This window comes from Orcinus orca, chromosome 1, assembly GCF_937001465.1.
Source record: "Orcinus orca chromosome 1, mOrcOrc1.1, whole genome shotgun sequence".
Classification (NCBI taxonomy): Eukaryota; Metazoa; Chordata; class Mammalia; order Artiodactyla; family Delphinidae; genus Orcinus; species Orcinus orca.
The window spans coordinates 191,766,202-191,786,332 of record NC_064559.1 but is presented as its reverse complement, the minus strand read 5'-3'; the positions used below and the strand labels follow the sequence as shown (position 1 = coordinate 191,786,332).

Here is a 20,131-nt window from a genome sequence, read left to right as displayed (position 1 = left end):
AGCAAGAATGTCTAGGTTGGCTTGGCCAGGGTGCTATGCTCTGTGGGCCGTGGGTGACCCCTGAATTTCTGGAACACAGCATGTCTGTCCTTTTGGCATTTCAGAATAGCTTGTTAAAGATTTAAAGAAGGTATGCAGTGTTTGGCTTTGTCTGTTTACCAAACTTATAAACCCTCTTTTCCAGGAATGCCAGTAGTAGTTCCCAAGGCTAAGCTTGGAAAATTGTGCTCTCGGGCCAAGGCTAAGATGGAAGGACTGTGGCATCATTCTCCTACTGTGTCCAGCAATATCCCTGGGCTTCAGTACCCTGTGGTCATTTTTTCTTTTCTTTCTTTATTGGATGCATTGGGTCTTCGTTGCTGCGCGTGGGCTTTCTCTAGTTGCGGTGCGCGGGCTTCTCATTGCGGTGGCTTCTCTTACTGCGGAGCACAGGCTCTAGGCGTGTAGGCTTCAGTAGTTGTGGCGTGCGGGCTTAGTTGCTCTGTGGCATGTGGGATCTTCCCCGACCAGGGCTCGAACCCATGTCCCCTGCATTGGCAGGCGGACTCTTAACCACTGCGCCACCAGGGAAGTCCCACGGTCATTTTCTTTACCTTTTTTTTTTTTGGCCATGCCATGTGGCATGGCATATGAGATCTTAGTTCCCCGACTAGGGATCGAACTCATGCCCCCTGCAGTAGAAATGCAGAATCCTAACCACTGACCACCAGGGAATTCCCGGCCTGTGGTCATTTTCAATCGCAGAGGCCTTGACCTGGAAGAGGGCCTAAGGAAAGGGGCCAGTTTTATCACTGGTACTGGGCCCTGTGGTCATGGCCACAAGGGACCATCCTGTGTGTCCAATAGGAAACTGAACAGACAAGTACAGTTTGTCCAGTCACTTTCCAAAGGGTGCCCATGAGGGCAATAGAAGGTTGGGGGTGGGGGCGCTGCAGGTGAAGTGGGGCGGTGAGGGATCCTGGACACCTAGCTTATCATCAGTCAAGACTGGGCTGCTGGGCCTGCTCCGGTCTCACTGAGAGAACAAACACACCCCTGTGTGTGAGGAGTAGCCAAGTAAGGTCCTTCTGAACCCAGCTGGGCTCTGATGTCCAAACGGGGGGAGCCTGCTTCTACCCCAAGCAGGTCAGCTTGCCAGCTTGGGGGCACAACTGCCAAGAGGCCAGCTTCCGGATACAGAGCCACAGTTACTAGCTGCATGACCCACTCAATTCCTTGACACCTCTGAGCGCCAGCACCTGTGAAAGAATGACCCGCACTCCTGGGAGTGCTGAGCAGACACCCATGACCCTGAGTGCTGTCCGCACCAGGGGGAGGTGGAGGGAGCAGCAAGTCTGAGGGGGGGTGGGCTGACACGTGCTCCGGGATTTGCGGAAACTGCAGGGATGGCCAGAAGCAGGCCAGCCTACAGGCAGTGAATTGGGGCAACAGAGGGAGTCCAGGCAGGCCTGCCTAGAAGGACCTCTCAACAATGACAGAAACCACTTGGTCAACCCTTCTCAGGCACAGACACTGTGACTGGCTCTAGAACTCACCGTGAGCCTGAGAGATGGGCATCACTGCTCTCAGTTTAGCCTTCTGACCTCAACCCCACGACACTAAGCCAGGCTGGATGCTCTATGCTGTCTCCTGCTCCGGGCAGCAGTCAGGCAAATGGGACGGAAAGGACAGTATCACAGTCAAGATGAGCAGACAGATGTCTATTAAGTTTTGTACTATCGTCACGTTAGCATGTAGGACATCAGCCGGGAACCTAACTGCTCAACAGGACGTAACGTGGATCGGGCACTGCCCACAGAATTCCCGAGGCCCTGCCTGCCCCCAAACCCCATCCATTTAAGACAAGCTTCTCTTACCTGTTACCTTCCCTCCCAGCTGTCCTGGGGAGGGGGAGGTTTGCATGATTGGTTATGGGGTGTATGTTACAGGGGGAGCATGTTACGGGGGCAGAGTCAGGATCCAGTTCCAGAAATTAACCCCTCAGTCTTCGCTTTCCATGACCTAGGCTTCCTGAAGACTGTGGGCAGGAAGGAACAGGCCCAGGCAGGGGTCAGGCCAGCGGAGGACCCGGCGGACGTGGGCACCGTGGCCCAGTGAAATGCATGTGGTCCAGGAACCAGTCAGCCAAGGCAGGAGGAGCCAGAGTGGGCACTGCTTCTGGGCTCGTGGCCTCCCTCCCACAAAGAGGGTTCTGGTCCCTCTCTTCATGCAGTAGATGTGCTTCTCTCAGAAGGGGTTGCGGCCCCTGGGCCCAGTGCGGGTTAGCAGTAGACCTGGAGCAGGGGTGCCCCTGAAGAGTCTGTGTCGGTGCCCTGGAAGGATGAGTCGTGGCTGGCTTGGTATCCTGAGGGGAAAGGGAGCAGGAAACAGAGGCTCAGAGATGGGGAGGGGCTCATGCAAGTCCCTCAGGCAGGGAGAAACCTGTTGAGAAGGAGCAGAGGGGGACTCGAGCCTGGGTCAGTCTGATCCTGGCTGGGTGATCCACTCAGTTTCTTGACCTCTGTGAACCCCAGTCTCGCTCTCTAAAGGGTAATGACCCTGCTCCCAGGGCTTGTAAAAGCCAAGAGGATAGCAGTAGAAAGCACACATGGTGCCTTCTCAGCACCAATGGATGGCCCCCCTCACCCGCCCTCCACTTTCCTCTCCAGTGACCTGGGTTTAGATGCAAGTTCTGGGCACCTGCCCCCCTCCCCTCTGGTTCAGGGGCATCCCCCTGAATCTCTCCCAGCTGAACCTTTAAGCCAGTTTGCGGGACTGGGATGGGGTATAAGGCTGCTCAGGCTTCTCGTCCCTTTCTGATCCCATCCTCACCCACCCCAGGAGGAAGCTGGGAGAGGGACAGGTGGGGGGCTGCTAGGGCAGTCCCCTCTCCTCTCCACACTTTCATGTCAGGACCAAACCTGGGGCTCCATAAGGCCTCAGCTTCCTGGCGATGGCATCTGCGGTCGTCTCCTGGGAGATCTGCACTGTGAGTTCTAGGGAGGGAACATGAAGGGGCAGTGGTCATTATCACATCCTTTCAACCCTATTCCCCACTTCTGCCCCCAGCCCACTGAGAGAGGGGCCATTCACCCCTGGGCTGGGCTAGGGAAACGATGTTTAAAACAAAGACGCAGGGGGAGAGAGAGAGAGAGAGAGAGAGAGAGAGAGAGAGAGAGAGAGAGAGTCTGTTGGTCTGTCTGTGCAGGGATGAGTCGGTGGATAGGGGTTTTGGTTAGGCCAGGCCAGGTCAGAGGTCCAAATTCGCATGGGTTCCTGGGTCCTGTTAACTAGGCTAGCTGGTTGGGCCTGAAAGCTACTCTGGCAGGTGGCAGCAGGGGACAAAGAACCTGTTAGGGGATGTAGAAGAGTGGAGAAAAAGGAGGAGGAAGAGCTGGGACCGGCTGAGAGGGGACCCACAGTGGCCAAAGACCCCAGTGCAACCCTCCCTGTCCAGAGCCTCCTCTACTCTGCCCCTCAGCTCTGTGGGGCCCCACCTACCATCCTGGCTGAGCCCTGAGCCCACCATGGTCTCATGGCCACTGTCAGGGGCAGGGGCAGCAGAGGCAGCCACCCTGGTTGAGCGCCCCTCTGTGGTCTGCGGGCGGGCACGGCTCTTTCGGGTACTGATGCGAATGATGCCGCGTACCAGGCGGCCCTCAGCGTCCTGCTCATCCAGGTGGTAGTCCTGGGTGATGCTGCTGATAAGGTCCGATATCTTACTGGTCTTCTCCAGGAACACAGTGTCTGAGGTGCACTTGGCCAGCTCGTCGATCTGGTGTACGCTGAACAGCTCTGTCAGCTTCTTGAAGATGAGCACATCGATCTCTCGGCTGGACATGGAGCCGCTGCCTATCTCGGGCAGGTCCAGGTCCGACTCGTGGAAGGAGTAGTACTCCTCAGAGCCTCGGGGACTGCTGGCAAGGGTGCTGGGCAGGCTGTGCCGCGTGGGTGGGGGGTCGGCCAGTGGCTCCTTGCAGCAGGAGTCCGCGTCCAGGGCTGGGGAGGTGGTGCTGCGGTAGGGATACACAGGAATGCCTTTGAGCTTGACGTCAGGGTAGCTGAAGCTGCTCCCCATGGCCGACTTGAGCCGATGGCCGTCCCGCCGGCTGGGAGGGGCACGGTCAGGGCTGGGGGGCACTCCGTTGTGCTCCTTGACCCAGCTGGCTTCAGCAGCCCCTTCAGGGGAGTCCCCAGCGGGCAAGCAGGGGCTGCAGCCCCGCACACAGGCTCCACAGCGCTGGAGGCAATCCCGGCAGCGGCGGAAGCAGAAGGCAGCCCGGCACCAGTCCCACACCCAGGGTCGCCAGAGCAGGCAGCAGGCTGGGGGCTCAGCAGCCTGCTCAGCAGAGCCAGAGATGAAGGTAAGGCTCTCGGGTCCATGGTGGCCGGCGTCCTTGGGGTCTGGCCTACGGGTGCGGCGGCTCGGTGGGGCCCAGGATGGCTCGTCATATGTCTCCAGGCATAGCTCCGTTGGCCGCTCCCAGGGTCCCAAGCGTGGGGGCCCAGATGATGGGCGGGGGTGTCCAGGGCGGGGCATGGCTCACCGCATGGTTTGCCGTAGCCAGGCACCTGTGGGGGAGAGGCCAGGAAGGAGTCAGGATCAGAGGTCAGCGGCGAGCTCCTGCGCTATGACCTGAGGAGCTTCAGACTTCTGGTTTCTGAGAGCTCTGTGATGTGGATGGGCCCAAGTATGCCCACGAGCCCTGTCTAGTATCCCCTTGCTCCCCAGAGAGGAAGCTCTCTCTGTGGTCTAACTATGTATCAGAATCTCCTGGGACTTCACACCCGTTGGGATGGTTACTATTAAAAACAGAAATGACAGCCATTGGAGAAGATACGGAGAAGTTGGAACCCTTGTGCATTGCTGGTGGGAATATAGAGTGGTATGGCTGCTGTGGAAAACAGTGTGGAGTTTCCTCGAAAAGTTAAACATAAAATTACCATCTGATCCAGCAATATCACTTCTGCGTGTATACTCAAAATGATTGAAAACAGGCACTCAAACAGATATTGGTACACCAATGTTCACAGCAGCATTATTCACAATAGGCAGAGATGGAAACAACCCAAATGTTCATTGATGGATGAATGAATAAACAAAATGTGGTCTATACACACAATGGAATATTATTCAGCCCTAAAAAGGAATGAAATTCTGATACACGCTATAACATTGATAAACCTTGAGACGTTACGCTACATGAAATAAGCCTGACACCAAAGGACAAATATTGTATGGTCCCACTTATATGAAATATCTAGAACAGTCAAATTCACAGAGACAGAAAGTAGAATGGTAGTTGCTGGAGTTGGGGGAGAATGGAAAGTTAGTATATAACGGGTAGAGTTTCAGTTTGGGAAGATGAAAAAGTTCTAGAGATGCATGGTGGTGATGGTTATACAACAGTGTGAATGTGTTTAACGTCACAGGACTATAACGTTAAAATTACTTAAAAAAATTAAAATGGTAAATTTTATGCATATTTTACCATATAAAAAGAAAAATCTCCTGGGATCTCACTTTCTGGGCAACGGTCTCCCTGAGTTTCTTCCCACTGTTGGTAAGCCCAGCAGCACAGAGCCTCTGAGGATGCTCAACAAATGCCTTTCCATGGACTTGCTACAGAACCTGATCATTACCACCTTCCCTTTCTTCCCCTCCTCTTTCAAATCAGACATGGGAATCAACAGGTCCCCGGTCAATGTTTCAGTATGGCTCAGATTTGCTCTCCTATCAACATTTAACATCAAGCACTGTTTTGCTTCCTTTGACTAGACGAGAAAGCCAAGCCTCAAAATACATCTTCTTTCCCTTTTCGACTTGGTTGCTAGCAAGCTCAGAGCTAAGATTTCACTGAACCTGGCCCTGTGTTAGGTACAGAAGAACCAAAAATGAATGAACTATAGGCGCTGTTCCTGTGATTCACACATGGTTTTGTAGGGAAAACAGATGCTTAAAAGCTCATGAGCTGGAACACGTAGGATATATGGGGCATCATGGGAGTAAACAACTCTGCCTGCGGGAACATTACGTAGTGATGTACTTGGGAGGGTCCTTGATCACATGTAGGGGTGTGCTGGGGAGTTACTATCCTTAGCCTGGATTTTCTGAGACATTAATCTCTTAACTTTTTATTTATCCCTGATGTGAAAGGAACCTGGGACTGGGCATCAGGATATCTGTATCCTAGTCCCAGTTCTGGCTCTAATAGGCAATGTGCTTTGGGCAAATCAATGCTACCTCCCTAAACTGGCCTACCACCATCTCTCACCCACATACTGTCAAGGCCCCCATTCTGGCCACCTCTACTCCCTTCTACTTATGGCAGCCAGGGACAATTTAAAACAACAACAACAACAAAACACAAATCTGGAGAAACTTGGCAGACACTACTTATCAAATGATCAAAGTTAACGTTATTAATAATGGGACAAACTGACATGATGTGTCTCCTGATACTATGCACTAAAATGGACACAGCATCACTTATGGAGTAGTCCTGCCAAAAATGTATAACCTGAATGTAATCATGAAGAAACATCAGACAAGCCCAAGTTAAGGGACATGACTCTAAATGGACTGTGTGATCCTGAATTGAATCCTGGATCACAAGGAGAAATTGGATAATTGGTAAAATTTAAAAATAGACTGTATATTACTTAATAGTATTACGTCAATGTTAAATTTCCAATGTTAAATTCAATGTTAAATAAGACAATGTTTTTATTCTTAGGCAACATATACTGAAGCATTTAGGGGTAAAGAAGCATGATGCCTGCAACCTAATCTCAAAGTGTTCCCCCCAAAACAGAAGGTATATGTGTGTAGACAGAGAAAAGGAGGGAATGTTAGCCATGGTGAATGCGGATGAGGAGGATACAGGAATTCTTTAACTATTCCTGCAACTCTTCAACCCATTCCCCCAGCCCCGCTTGGTCCTTCTCCAAGGACACTCCAGAACCTCAAGTCAGATGGGAGCCCCTCTCCCCACAGCATTCTGCTGGGCTCTTGGTCAGCTGAGTTGGCTTTGAACCAATTGTTTGAAGATAAGCCTATATGACCCCGAGGGGCAGGGACTGTGTCTGATTCCTTTCTGCATCAGTGTCTGGAACAGGGTTGGTACAGTAAGTACTTCAGGAGACTGATACATTCTGTGTGACCTCTGGGTAGAACCAGGACCATTAGGTAGAAAGAGAAAGGACGTAGGCTCCAGGCTGACCAGAGTGGGGGGAGCAGCAGTCTGGCGAGAGTAAGGTGAAGTCCCCCTCCAAAGGTGTGCAAACTGAAATTGTAATAGGTGACTTGAAAGTCCCTCACAATCCAGAGAGGCAAGCGGTTAAAAACCTTTGCCTGGGTTTGAGCAATGTTGGGGTGGGTATGTATTTATTCATTCACTCATTTAATGAATATTTACTGAGAGCCTGCTGTATGCCAGACACTTCTAAATTCCGTGGATAAAGTGGTAAAACAGACAAAATTCCCTAACCTCAGGAGTTTGCCTTCTAGTGAAAGAGTTAATTATTGAAAGCTTACATTATTCTCAGTGCTTTAAATGTATTCAACTAATTAATTCTCACAAAACTATTTGTAGGTATTATTGTTATTGTTGTTATACAGAGGCACAGAGAGGTTAACTAAGTTGTCCAAAGTCACACAGCTGTTTGAATGCAAGTGGCCTGGCCCAGACTCCTATCCACTACCCCATCCCATCTATTATTTGGGAGGAAGGGGGCAAAGTGGTCAGCTGCCAGCTCCATGGGTGAGCCTGTGCCCAAGGAGGGCCTGCATAGGGAGAGCCCTGAGTCTTCCAGGCTCAGCCCTTGGATCAGGAGGGTGGGCACATCTACACTGTTTGAACCACACTGAGCTCTGGGGTACCTGGGGTTTGTAAGAACAACAAGAGGTTATTGTTCATGGTCTTGGTTACTGTCTCCTCCTCTACCTCCAAGGTTTTAGCAGTCGCTACCATTCATTAAATTCATCCAACAAATATTTTCTGAGCACCTACCATGTGCTCAGCACTGTACTAAATGCTGAGGAAGCAGCAGCAAATGGGCCAGAAATAGGCTCCAGCCCAAGAGGACTTTTGCTTTATTTAACACTCACAATTGCTCGGTAAGTATTATATCTCCACTTTACAGGTCAGGAATCTGAAGCTCAGAGAGGTGAAGTGACTTGCCCAGAGACACCTAGCTGGAAAGGAATGGAGCTGGATTTGTACTGTGGTCCGCCAGACTCTGGAGCCCCTGTACTTTGCTCTGTGCCACACATCTCGAGGAGGGGGTGGGGCGGGGTGGGATGGAGGAAAGGGGGAGAAGACCTGGGGTAAGGACAGTGCTTGACTTCAGTTTTCCCCTCCTTTCTAGGCCCTAAACCCTCCTAAAGTCAATCTCAACCCATTTTGTCCTGGCTCTATCTCCCCCTCACTGCTGCTGCCCCCACCTCCAAAATCCTAGGAACACCAGTCTCTTGGTTTAGCAGGGGCTCCTGTTGTGGCCTGGGGTAAGACTCCTGGCCTCAGTTTTCTTTTCTTTACCAAGGGGAGTGAGGAGTGTCTTCAGGGGCCACCTTGAGGTTTAAATGAGATCTTACTGCTCAGGGGCCTTAGAGCTGTGCCTGGCATCTGGGAGGGGCTGGGTCACTGGGCGCCCCAAGGCACTGCAGGGATCCTCCTCAGGGTCAGAAGCTCCCAGGCCCCAGGCACACCCTCCCCAAACTTCTAACTGATGCTCTCCCACTCCCCCTTAGTCCCTGAGAACACACACACTCCGAGGTCTGTCTCCATCCCATCCCCTTCTTCCGAAGGTGCTCAGGTCAGGACCGGTCGCACCAGCCTGTGTCCCACCCACTCGAGTCTTGCACACCCGGCCGAAAGTGGCACCCCAGCCCTGCTCACGAAACAGCCGTCGGCTCTCGTGCCTGGCATCCGTGCACCCTTGATCTCCTGCCCCAAAGGCTCAGCCCGGGACTCCCGCATCCGCGGGCACCTAGTCCCGGGGGCAAGGGAGAAGCAGACCCAGGCACTGCCGCTCGGACTAGCATAGCCCCTACAGCAGCAATGCCCTCGGGGCAAGCACCAGCTTCTCCAGATGCAGGGGCCCTCTTCCCGCGGGCGGACCCAGCCTCTCGACACTGTTCCTCAGGGTGTGCACGGCCCCCTCTCCCCTCCCGCCCCCGCCTCCCCGGCAAGCACGGCTCCCACCCCAAGCCAGCGCAGCCCTAAGGGCGAACACGGCCCCCTCACCCCAGTTTGCCCGCCCAGCCCAGGCGCCCGCTCAGGCCGCTCCCTGGCCGGGCCCGGCCCGCGCACCCCGGAAGTGGGAGGGTGGCACCGATGGAACCGGCCCCGGGACCCTCGCACGCTCGGGCGTAGTCTCGGGGGTCTCTCCACACCGGTGCCGCCTTGGTTCGCGCCCCCTCGGGCCCGCGCGGGGCTTACCTGTCCCGCCAGGTGAGCCGCCTCCAGCTCGGCCCCTCCCCCCGCCCCCCTCGCCGCTCACCTGGGGCGCAGGTGAGCGTCTCGCGGGAGCGCTGCACGGGTCGCCGCTGGGGACACACTTCCTGCCTCCGCGAAGCGCCTCCGCCGCGCACCTGGGCCGAGGCCCCGCCCTGGGAGCTGGGCGGGCACTGCGGCCGGCCTCTGGCCCTCCGTCCGCGGACTGCGAGAGCAGCGCTCGGCCTAGTCCGGGTAAGTGAGGTGTGGCGGGCACGGTGGACAGACGCCGGGGCTCAGTTTGCTTTTCTGTTAAATGGACAGATGGGCCCAGCAATCTCTGAGCTGCTGCGGAGGACTTGCCGGGCCTTAAAGGCTAAGCTCAAAGGGCGTGTCTCCTGAAACTCCTTCCCTGACCCCTACGCCTGTCTGGTTTTCTCTGTACTCTTTATCATAATACTCAGCACACTGTTTTCTTGTCTTCCGTCCCCTCCTTTAGCCTCTGACTAGAGTATGCTCTTGTTCCCAAATGCCCCGGGTGCCCAGAGCAGGACCTGGCACATCCTAGGCGCTCAGCAGATATTCTCTACTGATTGAATTGTTGGGACCTGATTTCTCCGTTTGTCCTGAGGCAGAACTGGGGTCCTGGTTCCTCTGCTCTGATCAGTTCACCTTCTTTTTTCCAGGAAGTCTGCAGAGGAAGACAGAGGCCTCTGCTCTGGGGCGGGTGGAAGAGGAGACTGGGCTGTGCAGTCCTGAAACATCCCAGATCAGCAGAGTTGGTCACAATGGGCCATGATCACCGCATCCCATGGGGTTTCTGCAAGAGGCAACATCATTGCGTGGCAAGAGTCAGGAGTTGGATTATTCTGGGTTCCTGCTCCCCTTAATACCAACTTAATAACAACAATAGCACCAATAAACAAGTGACTTTTAGGGAACATCTCCACGATCCATGCTAACCCCCTTACTTGCATAGTATTATTTAGTCCTTACACCTGAGGATAACACCTCAGGTGTTATCATTCCCATTTTACAGGTGAGGAAACTGAGACTTAGGACGGGGAAATTATTTGCTCAGGCAGTTGGCCCAAATGGTGTGACTTTGGGCAAGACACTTCCTTCTCTAAGTCTCGTCTGTGGAGATAATAGTACCTCTCTCCAACTGGGAGAATTAAAAAAGATAATGGATGCAAAATGAGTTAAAGGATACAGGAAGAGATCACTGGGGTAAGGATTGGTAAGTGGGAGGAGTTCAGTACTGCCTAGCCCTTTTCCCTCCAGGTGTACCAAAGATACACAACCTCCTAAGCCTAGATGGAGATACTGCCAATTAGGACAGTATCTTTGTCTGCCCTGTTTGAGTTGCCTAGTCCTCTCCTTGCCCAACCAGGGTGGGACACTCCTTGGAAGCTAATTCCCATGGCAACTGGGGGGTTTCCTTCCCTATCTCACCTCTCAGGACACCATTGTCTCATTCCACAGGTGCCCTGCCATGTGCACAGAGTAGATGCTCAATTTCCACCAGAGACCCTCCTTGGCAGTCCCTCCCACCAGATCTTGTTCACATTCTCACCTGGGGCAAGTGGCCATTGTACCTTCATTTGGAGCTCAGAAAGTGAGTCACATAGTGTACAATTGAACATCTGTGTGCCCTAAGACCCAGTAAGTGCATTCCTGTGTTACAGACACAAGAATTTCACACATATGCCAAGAGACATGTACAAGAATGGTAGTAGAAACATTATTCACAGTAGCCCCAAACAGAAAACATCCAAATGCCACTGACAGGAGGTAAAGAGATGTGGAATAATTACATAGCAGTAGAAAATGAGTGAAAAATAGCAGTATGGCTGGATCACGGTGACATAATACTGAGTGAAAAAAATGCAAGCCCCAGAAGAGTGCATGTGGAATGGTATCCTTTTCATAAAGTTCAAATACAACTAGAAGTACTATATTTAGGCATAATATTGGGTTGAACCATATGAAGTTGCTGTTTTTGACCTGTTTTAACCTAAAAAAAGGGGGAGAGGGCAAATTCAGAAGGTTAAACGTAATTTATGTGTGAAAAAAAAAACAAAAAAAAAAAGCAAGAGAATGAGGAACACAATTCAGAATAGTGATTGCCTGGGGGTGGGGTAGTGGAGGGGTCAGGAATGGTGGGGAACCATAAGCAGATTTAAGTTTTAGTGATGTTCTGATTCTTGTGTTGGATTCAAGGACTTTCATTTTATCATGAATGAATGAATGCATGAAAAAAATAGCAACTTATGCTGTAACTAAATAATTAAGGGCACGGTTACTTGCCAGGTTTTCAAGGTAGCAAAAATCCAAGCATCTGGAATCTTATTTAGTTTTCCCCCATTCATTTATTCATTCTTTTTTTTAAAGATTAAAGTATAATTTACATACAGTAAAACTTACCTTTTTTAGGGTACAGTTCTGTGAGTTTTGAAAAATACATACAGTTGCATAACCACCACCACAAATCAAAATATAGGTCATTTTCATCACCCGCCCCGAATTTCCCTAAACCCTTCTGCAATCAGTTGCTCCCCACTATCTCAGCCCTTGGCAACCACTGATCTTTCTTCTGTCTTCATAGTTTTGCTTTTTCCAGACCATGTTTAGTAAAAGTACATTATAAAATTCTGATTCTGTAATACCTAAAATGCTGTAGATTAATAAGTAGGAACATGATGATTGAAGCACCTCAGAACTACTTTCTTTGTCTAGAAAGGAAAAAAAAGAAAAAAGGGGAAGGAAGGGAAATATGATCTCTGAACCTCCGCCTGCACTTGCTGATGTGTGAGGGAAACTTTCTCTGGAGCCCCTACCTCTCACCAGCTGTGGGGCCCTGGAGAAGCCACTTCCCTTTTCCTCATCTGTAAAATGGAGATGATAATAGTTCCTCCTCCAGAGTGTTTTGTGGAGTACTTTGCAAAAGGCACAAGTTAGCTGGTATTTTAATCATAGCCACACTGAAACCTCTCTCCTCATCTGCCCTTCTCCCTCCCACACGCAAATACACTGGGCCTTGTTCCCAAGGGCCCATACCCCTGCCACAGTGTATACTGAAAAACTCTGTCAAAAACTGATGACAGTGTAGGTATATACCCAAAAGAACTGAAAACAGGGACTCAAACAGGTACTTATATGCCAGTGTTCATTGCAGCACTATTCACCATAGCCAAACGGTGGAAAACTCAAGTGTCTGTCAACAGATGAGTGGATAAACTAAATATAGTATATACGCACAATGGAGTATTGTTTAGCCGTGAAACGAATGAAGTTCTGATACATGCTACACCATAGATGAACCTTGAAGACATCATGCTAAGTAAAATAAGCCAGACACAGAAGGACAAATATTGAGATTCCACTTATATTAAATATTCAGAATAATAAACAAATTCATAGAGACAGGGATTAGAGGTTTCCAGGGGCTGGAGGGAGGGAGGAATTGGGAGTTATTGCTTAATGGGTACAGAGTTTCTATCTGGGATGATGAAAAATTTTGGAAATAGAAAATGGTGATGGTTGCACAACAGTGTGAATGTAATTAATGCCACCGAATTGTAACTTAAAAATGGGCAAAATGGCAAATTTTCTGTATATATATATATATATATATATATATATATATATGTTGTTGTTTCTGTTTGTTTGTTTACCACAATTAAAAAAACCCCAGGGATTCCCTGGTGGCGCAGTGGTTGACAGTCTGCCTGCCGATGCAGGGGACGCGGGTTCGTGCCCGGGTCTGGGAAGATCCCACATGCTGCGGAGCGGCTGGGCCCGTGAGCCATGGCCACTGAGCCTGTGCGTCCGGAGCCTGTGCTCCGCAACGGGAGAGGCCACAGCAGTGAGAGGCCCGCGTACCGCCAAAAAAAAACCAAACAAACAAAAAAAAACAACCCAATGGGCTTCCCTGGTGGCGCAGTGGTTAAGAATCTGCCTGCCACTGCAGGGCACACAGGTTTGAGCCCTGGTCCGGGAAGATCCCACATGCCGTGGAACAACTTAGCCCGTGTGCCACAACTACTGAGCCTGTGCTCTAGAGCCCGCGAGCCACGACTACTGAGCCTGCGTGCCAAAGCTACTGAAGCCCGCGCGCAGCAGCGAAGACCCAATGCCGCCAAAAATAAATCAATTAAAAAAAAAGAAAAGAGAAGATTAAAAAAAAAAAAAGCCCCCAACGGAATTCCCTGGAGGTCCACTGGTTAGGACTTGGTGTTTTCACTGCTGAGGGCCTGGGTTCAATCCCTGGTCGGGGAACTAAGATCCTGGCTTGGCCAAAAAAAAAAAAAAAAAAGCCCCCAAACTGATAACATTCTTTGAAAACAAAACAAGGTACCTTATGGGTCCAGCATTTAGCATAACAAAGGAGAGAAGTCTATTGGAGTGAAGTTTCCAGATAATAGTCCACCTCTCCTGTGCACTTCTCTTTACAGTTTACAAAGCAAACACCTTTAAATTTGAAACTTACAACAAAGGATCAAGCCCTAGAGGTAGCCATGGTCATATTCATTTTACAGATGGGGAAACTGAGGCACATCACGGTCCCAAGGCCATACTGTGAGTTAGTAGTGGAGCTGGGTGGGAACCCAGTCCTTCTGGCTCCCAGTAAGAAACACTGTGTCCTCCTCCTGGCCCTTAAAGCTGTCTTTGGGCTTCTTTCTAAGCAGAAAGTCCTGCCTTTCTAACCACCTGAGTTCAGTTTTTCCTCTTGGCCACAACTGGGGGCCATTGTCCTGATCCTCTGCTTCCACCGCTGTTGCTCTGTTCTGATCGATGTTTACTTTTCTGGTCTCCTTCCTCAGCCACCATTCAGGCTCCTGGACTGGTGAAAGAATGAGGGGGAGAGGGAGGTGTCAAGGATGTCTGGGGTTCTGGCTTGTGCTAGTGGATGGATGGAGATGACTGGGGAGGGCAGGTTTGGGGTATAAAAGTATAAACATGGAGTTAGACCTGTTGAATTTAAGGATTTGTGAGATGGCCAAGAAATATCATGATTGTATATATGGATGACATTCACAGTGATACTCAGAAGCTATAAGACCTGCAGCTTTGGGTGTGAGGAGAAGCAGTGGGTCAGGGGAGTGTGGGCAGTGGAGTGTGGATCCATGGGTATGTGCTCCGTGCCTCTGGTGTGCTTTTCCCATAGGGGGCACTAGGGGGCAGCACTCAACGGCAGAAATTGCCAGAACTTCAGAGTCACGGGATCTAAGTTGGAGTCCTAGATATACCCCTGTTCAGCAGCAGTGTGAACTTATCTCTTTGAACCTTAGCGTTTCTCATCCTAAAATGGGATTCATGTGAGGTAGGCCAGAACGGTGGTTCAGAGTTTGAACTCTGGAGCCAGGGAGCCTGAATTTATGTCCCAATTCTGCCACTTGCTAGCTGTGTGACTTTGACCACATTACTGAACTTCTCTGTGCCTCAGACGCCTTGTCCACAATGTTAAAGTAGTAATAGTTTCATGTGGTGATTACTACAGAGGCCAGCACATGGTAATTAAATGACAGCTATTTTATTTTAACCCCTTCTTCCTGCCCCCTCTCTGCCTCCCCAGCTATTCTGGGGCCAGGACTCTCAGAGGCCAGACCACTGCCTCTGAGAATAAGCAGGAGAACACATTACTATGACTTACCATAATCATCTACTATGTGTTAGGTATATTAGGAGCCTTATTCCCATTTAATCCTCGCAATAACTCAGTGAATATAGATCCCAACTCCTTATTTTATAGCTAAGAAAACAGAGGTTCAGAGATGTAAGCCTCTTGCCCAAGTTCACACAACTAGTTAAGGGGCAGAGCCCAGAACTGAGCCCAAGTTCTTTCTGTTCAGAGCCTGAGCTCTTTGCAGTGGCTCCTCTGAATACCACTGAAACTGGGCTCTGGAGAATGCCCCAGGCCCCAGCAGAATGGGGGAATTCTCCCCTCAAGAATTTCCTTCTGTAATCAGCTCTAATTCTACTTACCATACCTCTCTTTCCCAGATATAATTTCCTGGAATTCTGAATGGCATAAATGGAATGGAACCACCTGAAAGGGAACCCCATGGGAATAGAATGGTGGAGGATGAACAGAATTGGAACATGGAAGTTGAGGCTGTCTTGGCTCTTCTGATTGGTCAGTCTGTCTATATTTGTCAAACAGTGGGCCAATGACCATTCAGAGTTGCCTCTCCCCTTTCCTTCTTTGGCTAAAGGATGGTGTTCCTGGAGGCTGGAGAGAACCAGGGGAGTCCTGGAGTTATGCTGGGGAATGTTGGACAAGTAAGCTGGGCTCTGGGCTGGGCTGATAATGTGGTTAGAGGTGTAGTTGGAGCTGGGCTATAAGTGCTCTTGGAACTCTAGGTTGGGCTGTTGAGAGGGAGACCCCAGGTCCACCTGACACTGGGGGAATTACTGGGGCTCCCTGGCTTTAGTTTGCATGGCACCCAGTTGCTAGGCCTGGAGGGAGCTGCAGGCTAAGAAGCCATCCTGTACCAGGTTGAGCCGGTGGCTGCTTCTTTGGTTCTGAATTTGGTTCTAAGCTCTAGTAGAGGTATTTTCTGCAGCGTCCTCATGCTGGAAGAAACTTCATCCAACTCCTTCAGTTTACTGATGAGGAAATAAGGCTCCTGAAGAGAATGGCTTTAGCTGAGGTCACATAGTGAATAAGCAGTGGGCCCTGGAGGAGGTGGTGTCAAGACAGGCTCGGTTCAAATCCTGCCTTTACCACCTAGTGCTTTGTGAGCTGGGGCAGCAACTCAGCCTCTCTGGGCTTTAGTTTCCACAACAGTAAAATCTATTCATTCAGCCCTTCTCTTGCCTAGCCTCTACCTTACCCCCGGTACTGCTCCCTCACTCTCTTACACACATACACACACAACACAACACACACACACAGCGGCTTGGACACACATAGCCGATGCTGAGTCTCCCGGTCCCTCACAGGGAACAATAGGCAGCTCTGGCCACTGAACACCACCCCCAATTTCTGGCTCTCTCCCCCCGCCCCCAGCCAGTCTCACATCCCCTATTAAGCCTTCCCAGAGAGGCCCCAGCTAGAAGGCTGTCTCCCTGAGTTACCGCATGAGGCTGTCTGAGCCCTCCTCTGATGCTTTCCCTCTCCCAAGACAGGAGCTCCCGGAGAGTACAGTCTAGTCTGATTCATCTCTGAGTTCCCAGCACCCAGCTCAGGACAGGGTCCAAGGGCTATGGCTGGGAGCGTTTGTGGGAGGAGTAAGTGAAGAAGCCCCTCCAACTCCTCCCCTTTCTCGGGAGCCCCCCCAAACCACTGATGTGGCAGGAAGAACCCTGGAGTGGGGGCTTACATAGACCTAGGATGAAAACTCAGCCCAGACTCTTCCTAACTGTGGGTACGTGGGACATGACCTCACTTCTCCAAGCCTCAGTTCCCTCTTCTATAAGTAGCCTTTCTGGGATGCGGATGTGTAAGCTGAGAACTGGAAGACTTAGACAGAAAGACCTAGAGGAAGAGTCTTCTGGGCAGAGTAAGGAGCTGGTGCGAATGGCGCAAGATGGAGATGAGATTGGCATGTTCGAGAAACAGAAAGGAAGCTAGCATTGCTGGAGCGCATGGAGCAAGGGGAGCGTGACTGGTGGTGGGGTGGAGACGTGGCGGGCACTGGACTGCACAGGGCTCAAAGGCCACTGAAGAGTCTGTCTTTTAATCTAAGTGATATAGGAAGTAACGAGGGTCTCAAGTGGGGGGTGGTGACTTGATCTGACTAATACCCCAGAAGCTTCACTCTGGTCCCTGTATGATGATTGCTGGAGAGTAAGAGTGGAGGCAGGGAGTCCAGTGAGGAGGCTTTGGGAATAATCCAGGCGAGAGTGACAGTGGCCCGGACCAGGGTGTGCCTGGGAAGGAGGTGAGAAGCGGTCGGATACATGATATATTCTGGATGTGGACCCCACAGGACTGGATGTGCCAGACATTGGCAGAGAGGGCTCAGGATGGCCCTTGGTTCAGTTATCTATTGCTGAGAAATAAACCACCCCAAAACCTAGTGGCTTAAAATGATATATTATTTCTAAAAATTCTGTGGTTCAGCGGGGGTCAGCTGGCTAATTCTGCTGGTTTTGCCTGGTGTCGGTTATGGGTCTGCATTCAGCTGGGAGCAGCGGGGGCTCAATTACCACGAGGGCATTGCCTCTCTCAGGACCTCTCGTCACCTGGTCTCTTACCATTCAGAAGTCTGCTGCACAGCTCCATGAGTACGTGCCTCAGGATGGCCCGTACTACGGATCCACTGGCAAAGGAGATCTTTAAAGGAGTTTGAGTAGCTGAACTGTGAGCATTTTTTGGAACATATTTTTTGTTTGAGAAGAAGAGCACAAGCCAAGATTTCAGGCAAACAATGAACAAGAAATTCCCCTTCATCTTGGAAGTTTATTACAAATCCATTGAACATTCTGGAATGTTACACAATCAAGAGCAAGGTCAAGAAAAGTGGCTTAGCAGCAAAAATTAGAAATTTGACCATCGATCAAGGTTTGCCCTATTTCATAGTCTCAGGCAAGATTAAAATTCCAAAATTGACATGGGTGGATTTTAGAATATTTAAGGTTACATGTAAATTCTAACTAAGCCAGAGGTTTTGTTCTTTGGACTAACTGTGAAGAAATTGATGGAAGGTTTGTTTATTATAAATGGAGTTTTGTTCACTACTCAAAATAAAGTGGTTCTCCTTAAAAAAAAAAAAAACTCCCCTATGATTCTGAATACATAAACCTTTCAAAATAGATAAAATAGTAAAACTTCTAGTTTAAATATTTATCACATTTTTTCTTTTTCATTATAGTATATTACAAGATATTGAATATAGTACCCTGTGCTATACAGTGGGACCTTGTTGTTTATCTAATTTATCCCCCTCTCCTTTCCCCTTTGGTAACCATAGGTTTGTTTTCTTTGTCTATGAGTCTGTTTCTGGTTTGTAAATAAGTTCATTAATATTTATTACATTTTAAGTCACACATTTAAAATCGTATTATCTAAAAACATATTAACTAGAAATATTGCTTTTATCCATTTTCACTTTACCTGAAACAGTATTCAAACTCTACATAAATGTCTCTGGTATTTACTACTAGGGCCACTTTGGAATAAAATTCGTCATAAAATTCAAAAAACAAGCAAACAGAAAAGAAGTCTAGCTGACCTTCACAGCGAGGCACCTGGCTTCCCAGAGGACAAGCCCCACTGTGCAAGTGCTTATTGGCTCTTTGCTTGCTTCACGCTTCTTGGCATCCCATTGGCCAAAGCAAGTCACATAGCCAAGCCCAGAGTCAGCATGGGAGGAGACACACAAGGGCATGGATACATGGAGGCCTGCTTCATTGGAGGCCACCAAAGTAACAGTTTAGCACAACCCCCTGGGTTTGTGGTTTAAGGAAATGGGTGAAATTCAAGGGTTTGTCGGAAGTGGTAGGGTGGTGGTGCAGTGTCCCGCCCCCAGATCTCCCAAGTGAGCCACTGAGGAGGAGAGTAGGCTTGGGAGAGCCAGCAGCAGTGGACAGTCAAAGTCCCCGGCAAGTATGGTGAGGCAGGGGAGGGGGTGGTAATCAAGGTAGAGAACCTGAAAAGCCTCTAGGCCATTCCCTCACTCAACAGGCATCACTGAGCCCCTGCTCTGCGCCTTGCCCTGGTCTGACTGCTGCAGACACAGAGAGGAGTAAGACTTGGCATGTGACCTTGGAAGACAGATCATACCCACAGGTGCCAATACAGTGTGAGAGGTGGCAGCTTAGTGCTGCAGTGGAAGGTTGTCCAGGGCATTTTGGGGTCTCAGGGGAGGGATTCCAGGAGTGGTTCCCAATGGAGGAGTACTAGAAAAATAAATAGACAAGACAGTGGAGCTGGAGTAGATAGAGGCCAGCCTGGGCCCTATAGCTGCCTTCTAGCCGTGGCAGTGAAGAGGTGAGAGCAGGCCCACAAGTAGGCTCTGGGAAGACCACCTGCAGATATTATTCTTCCCATTTTATGGATGAGCAAACTGAAACTCAGAGCGGGTAAGTCATTCAACCGAGGTCCAGCTCCTCACATCCTGGGCTTCTTTCCACACTGTTCAATTCTTGCTGAAATCATAGGGATGGTTGGGAAAGGCAGGATTCTCTCTTGAGCTTGCAGGGATGTGCCCAGAGGCTGGCGTGGGAGCTGCTGTGGAGTGCCCCTCCCTGGGTCCTGGCTTTGTGCCACCTCCCCTAAGTAAGGTAGAGCCCTGTGAGGAGACATTAAGGGAGGTGGTGACACAGACTGGGGATGGGCAGACCCAGACTTGGAGCCCCCAGTCTGAGCAGGCTTGCCCTCAGGCCCCTCCTGTGGAGTCCCACCCTCAGGGGCCCTCTGTCTGAGGGACGAAGGATGGAGGGCAACTGTGTGGAGGTCAGAGGCCTGGGCCAGGGGAGAGCATGGGGTACCTCTGACTAGGGCTGGGATGGGTTCCCCATAAAGTGAGGAAAGGTGCGGAGTTGCCAGGTTTAGCCCTGGGGGCTCAAGTGAGGGGATAGGAGGGAGGCTGGGAGCTTAGAGTCTTGCTTCAACCTGAATGACCTTGAGTTTGTCCCACTCTTCTATGACCTTGAGTTCGTCCCACTCTTCTATGACCTTGAGTTTGTCCCACTCTCCTAGGCTGGTGCTGTGGGTCCCAGCGCTCCGCCAAGTAGAGCCACTAGCACAGGAGCTCCATAATTCA

General features: G+C 50.4%; 2 protein-coding genes across 4 annotated transcripts; one reads left to right on the top strand and one right to left on the bottom strand.

Moving 5' to 3' along the window:
• Positions 1–1,685: 1,685 nt before the first annotated feature.
• On the bottom strand, positions 1,686–9,601 carry KDF1 (keratinocyte differentiation factor 1). 3 transcript variants are annotated; one of them, XM_049699324.1, is made up of 5 exons: positions 9,423–9,439; positions 8,090–8,176; positions 3,481–4,551; positions 2,901–2,975; positions 1,686–2,344 (listed from the first exon to the last, which is right to left on the bottom strand). In XM_049699324.1, the coding sequence occupies exons 3-5, from the start codon at positions 4,517–4,519 to the stop codon at positions 2,262–2,264; spliced, it is 1,197 nt and encodes a 398-aa protein (XP_049555281.1). In that variant the 5' UTR covers positions 4,520–4,551; positions 8,090–8,176; positions 9,423–9,439; the 3' UTR covers positions 1,686–2,261. The 3 variants fall into 3 exon arrangements, with proteins under 3 accessions (XP_049555281.1, XP_033278374.1, XP_004266671.1); XM_033422483.2 differs by lacking the exons at positions 8,090–8,176; positions 9,423–9,439 and adding an exon at positions 9,484–9,601; XM_004266623.3 differs by lacking the exon at positions 8,090–8,176 and having other exon boundaries at positions 9,423–9,523.
• On the top strand, positions 9,534–18,427 carry LOC117200185 (protein CEBPZOS-like). The gene is given in 3 exon segments (XM_033422484.2): positions 9,534–9,671; positions 10,103–11,034; positions 15,423–18,427. A coding segment is annotated over 1 exon segment (261 nt). The 5' UTR covers positions 9,534–9,671; positions 10,103–11,034; positions 15,423–17,647; the 3' UTR covers positions 17,909–18,427.
• Positions 18,428–20,131: the final 1,704 nt, after the last annotated feature.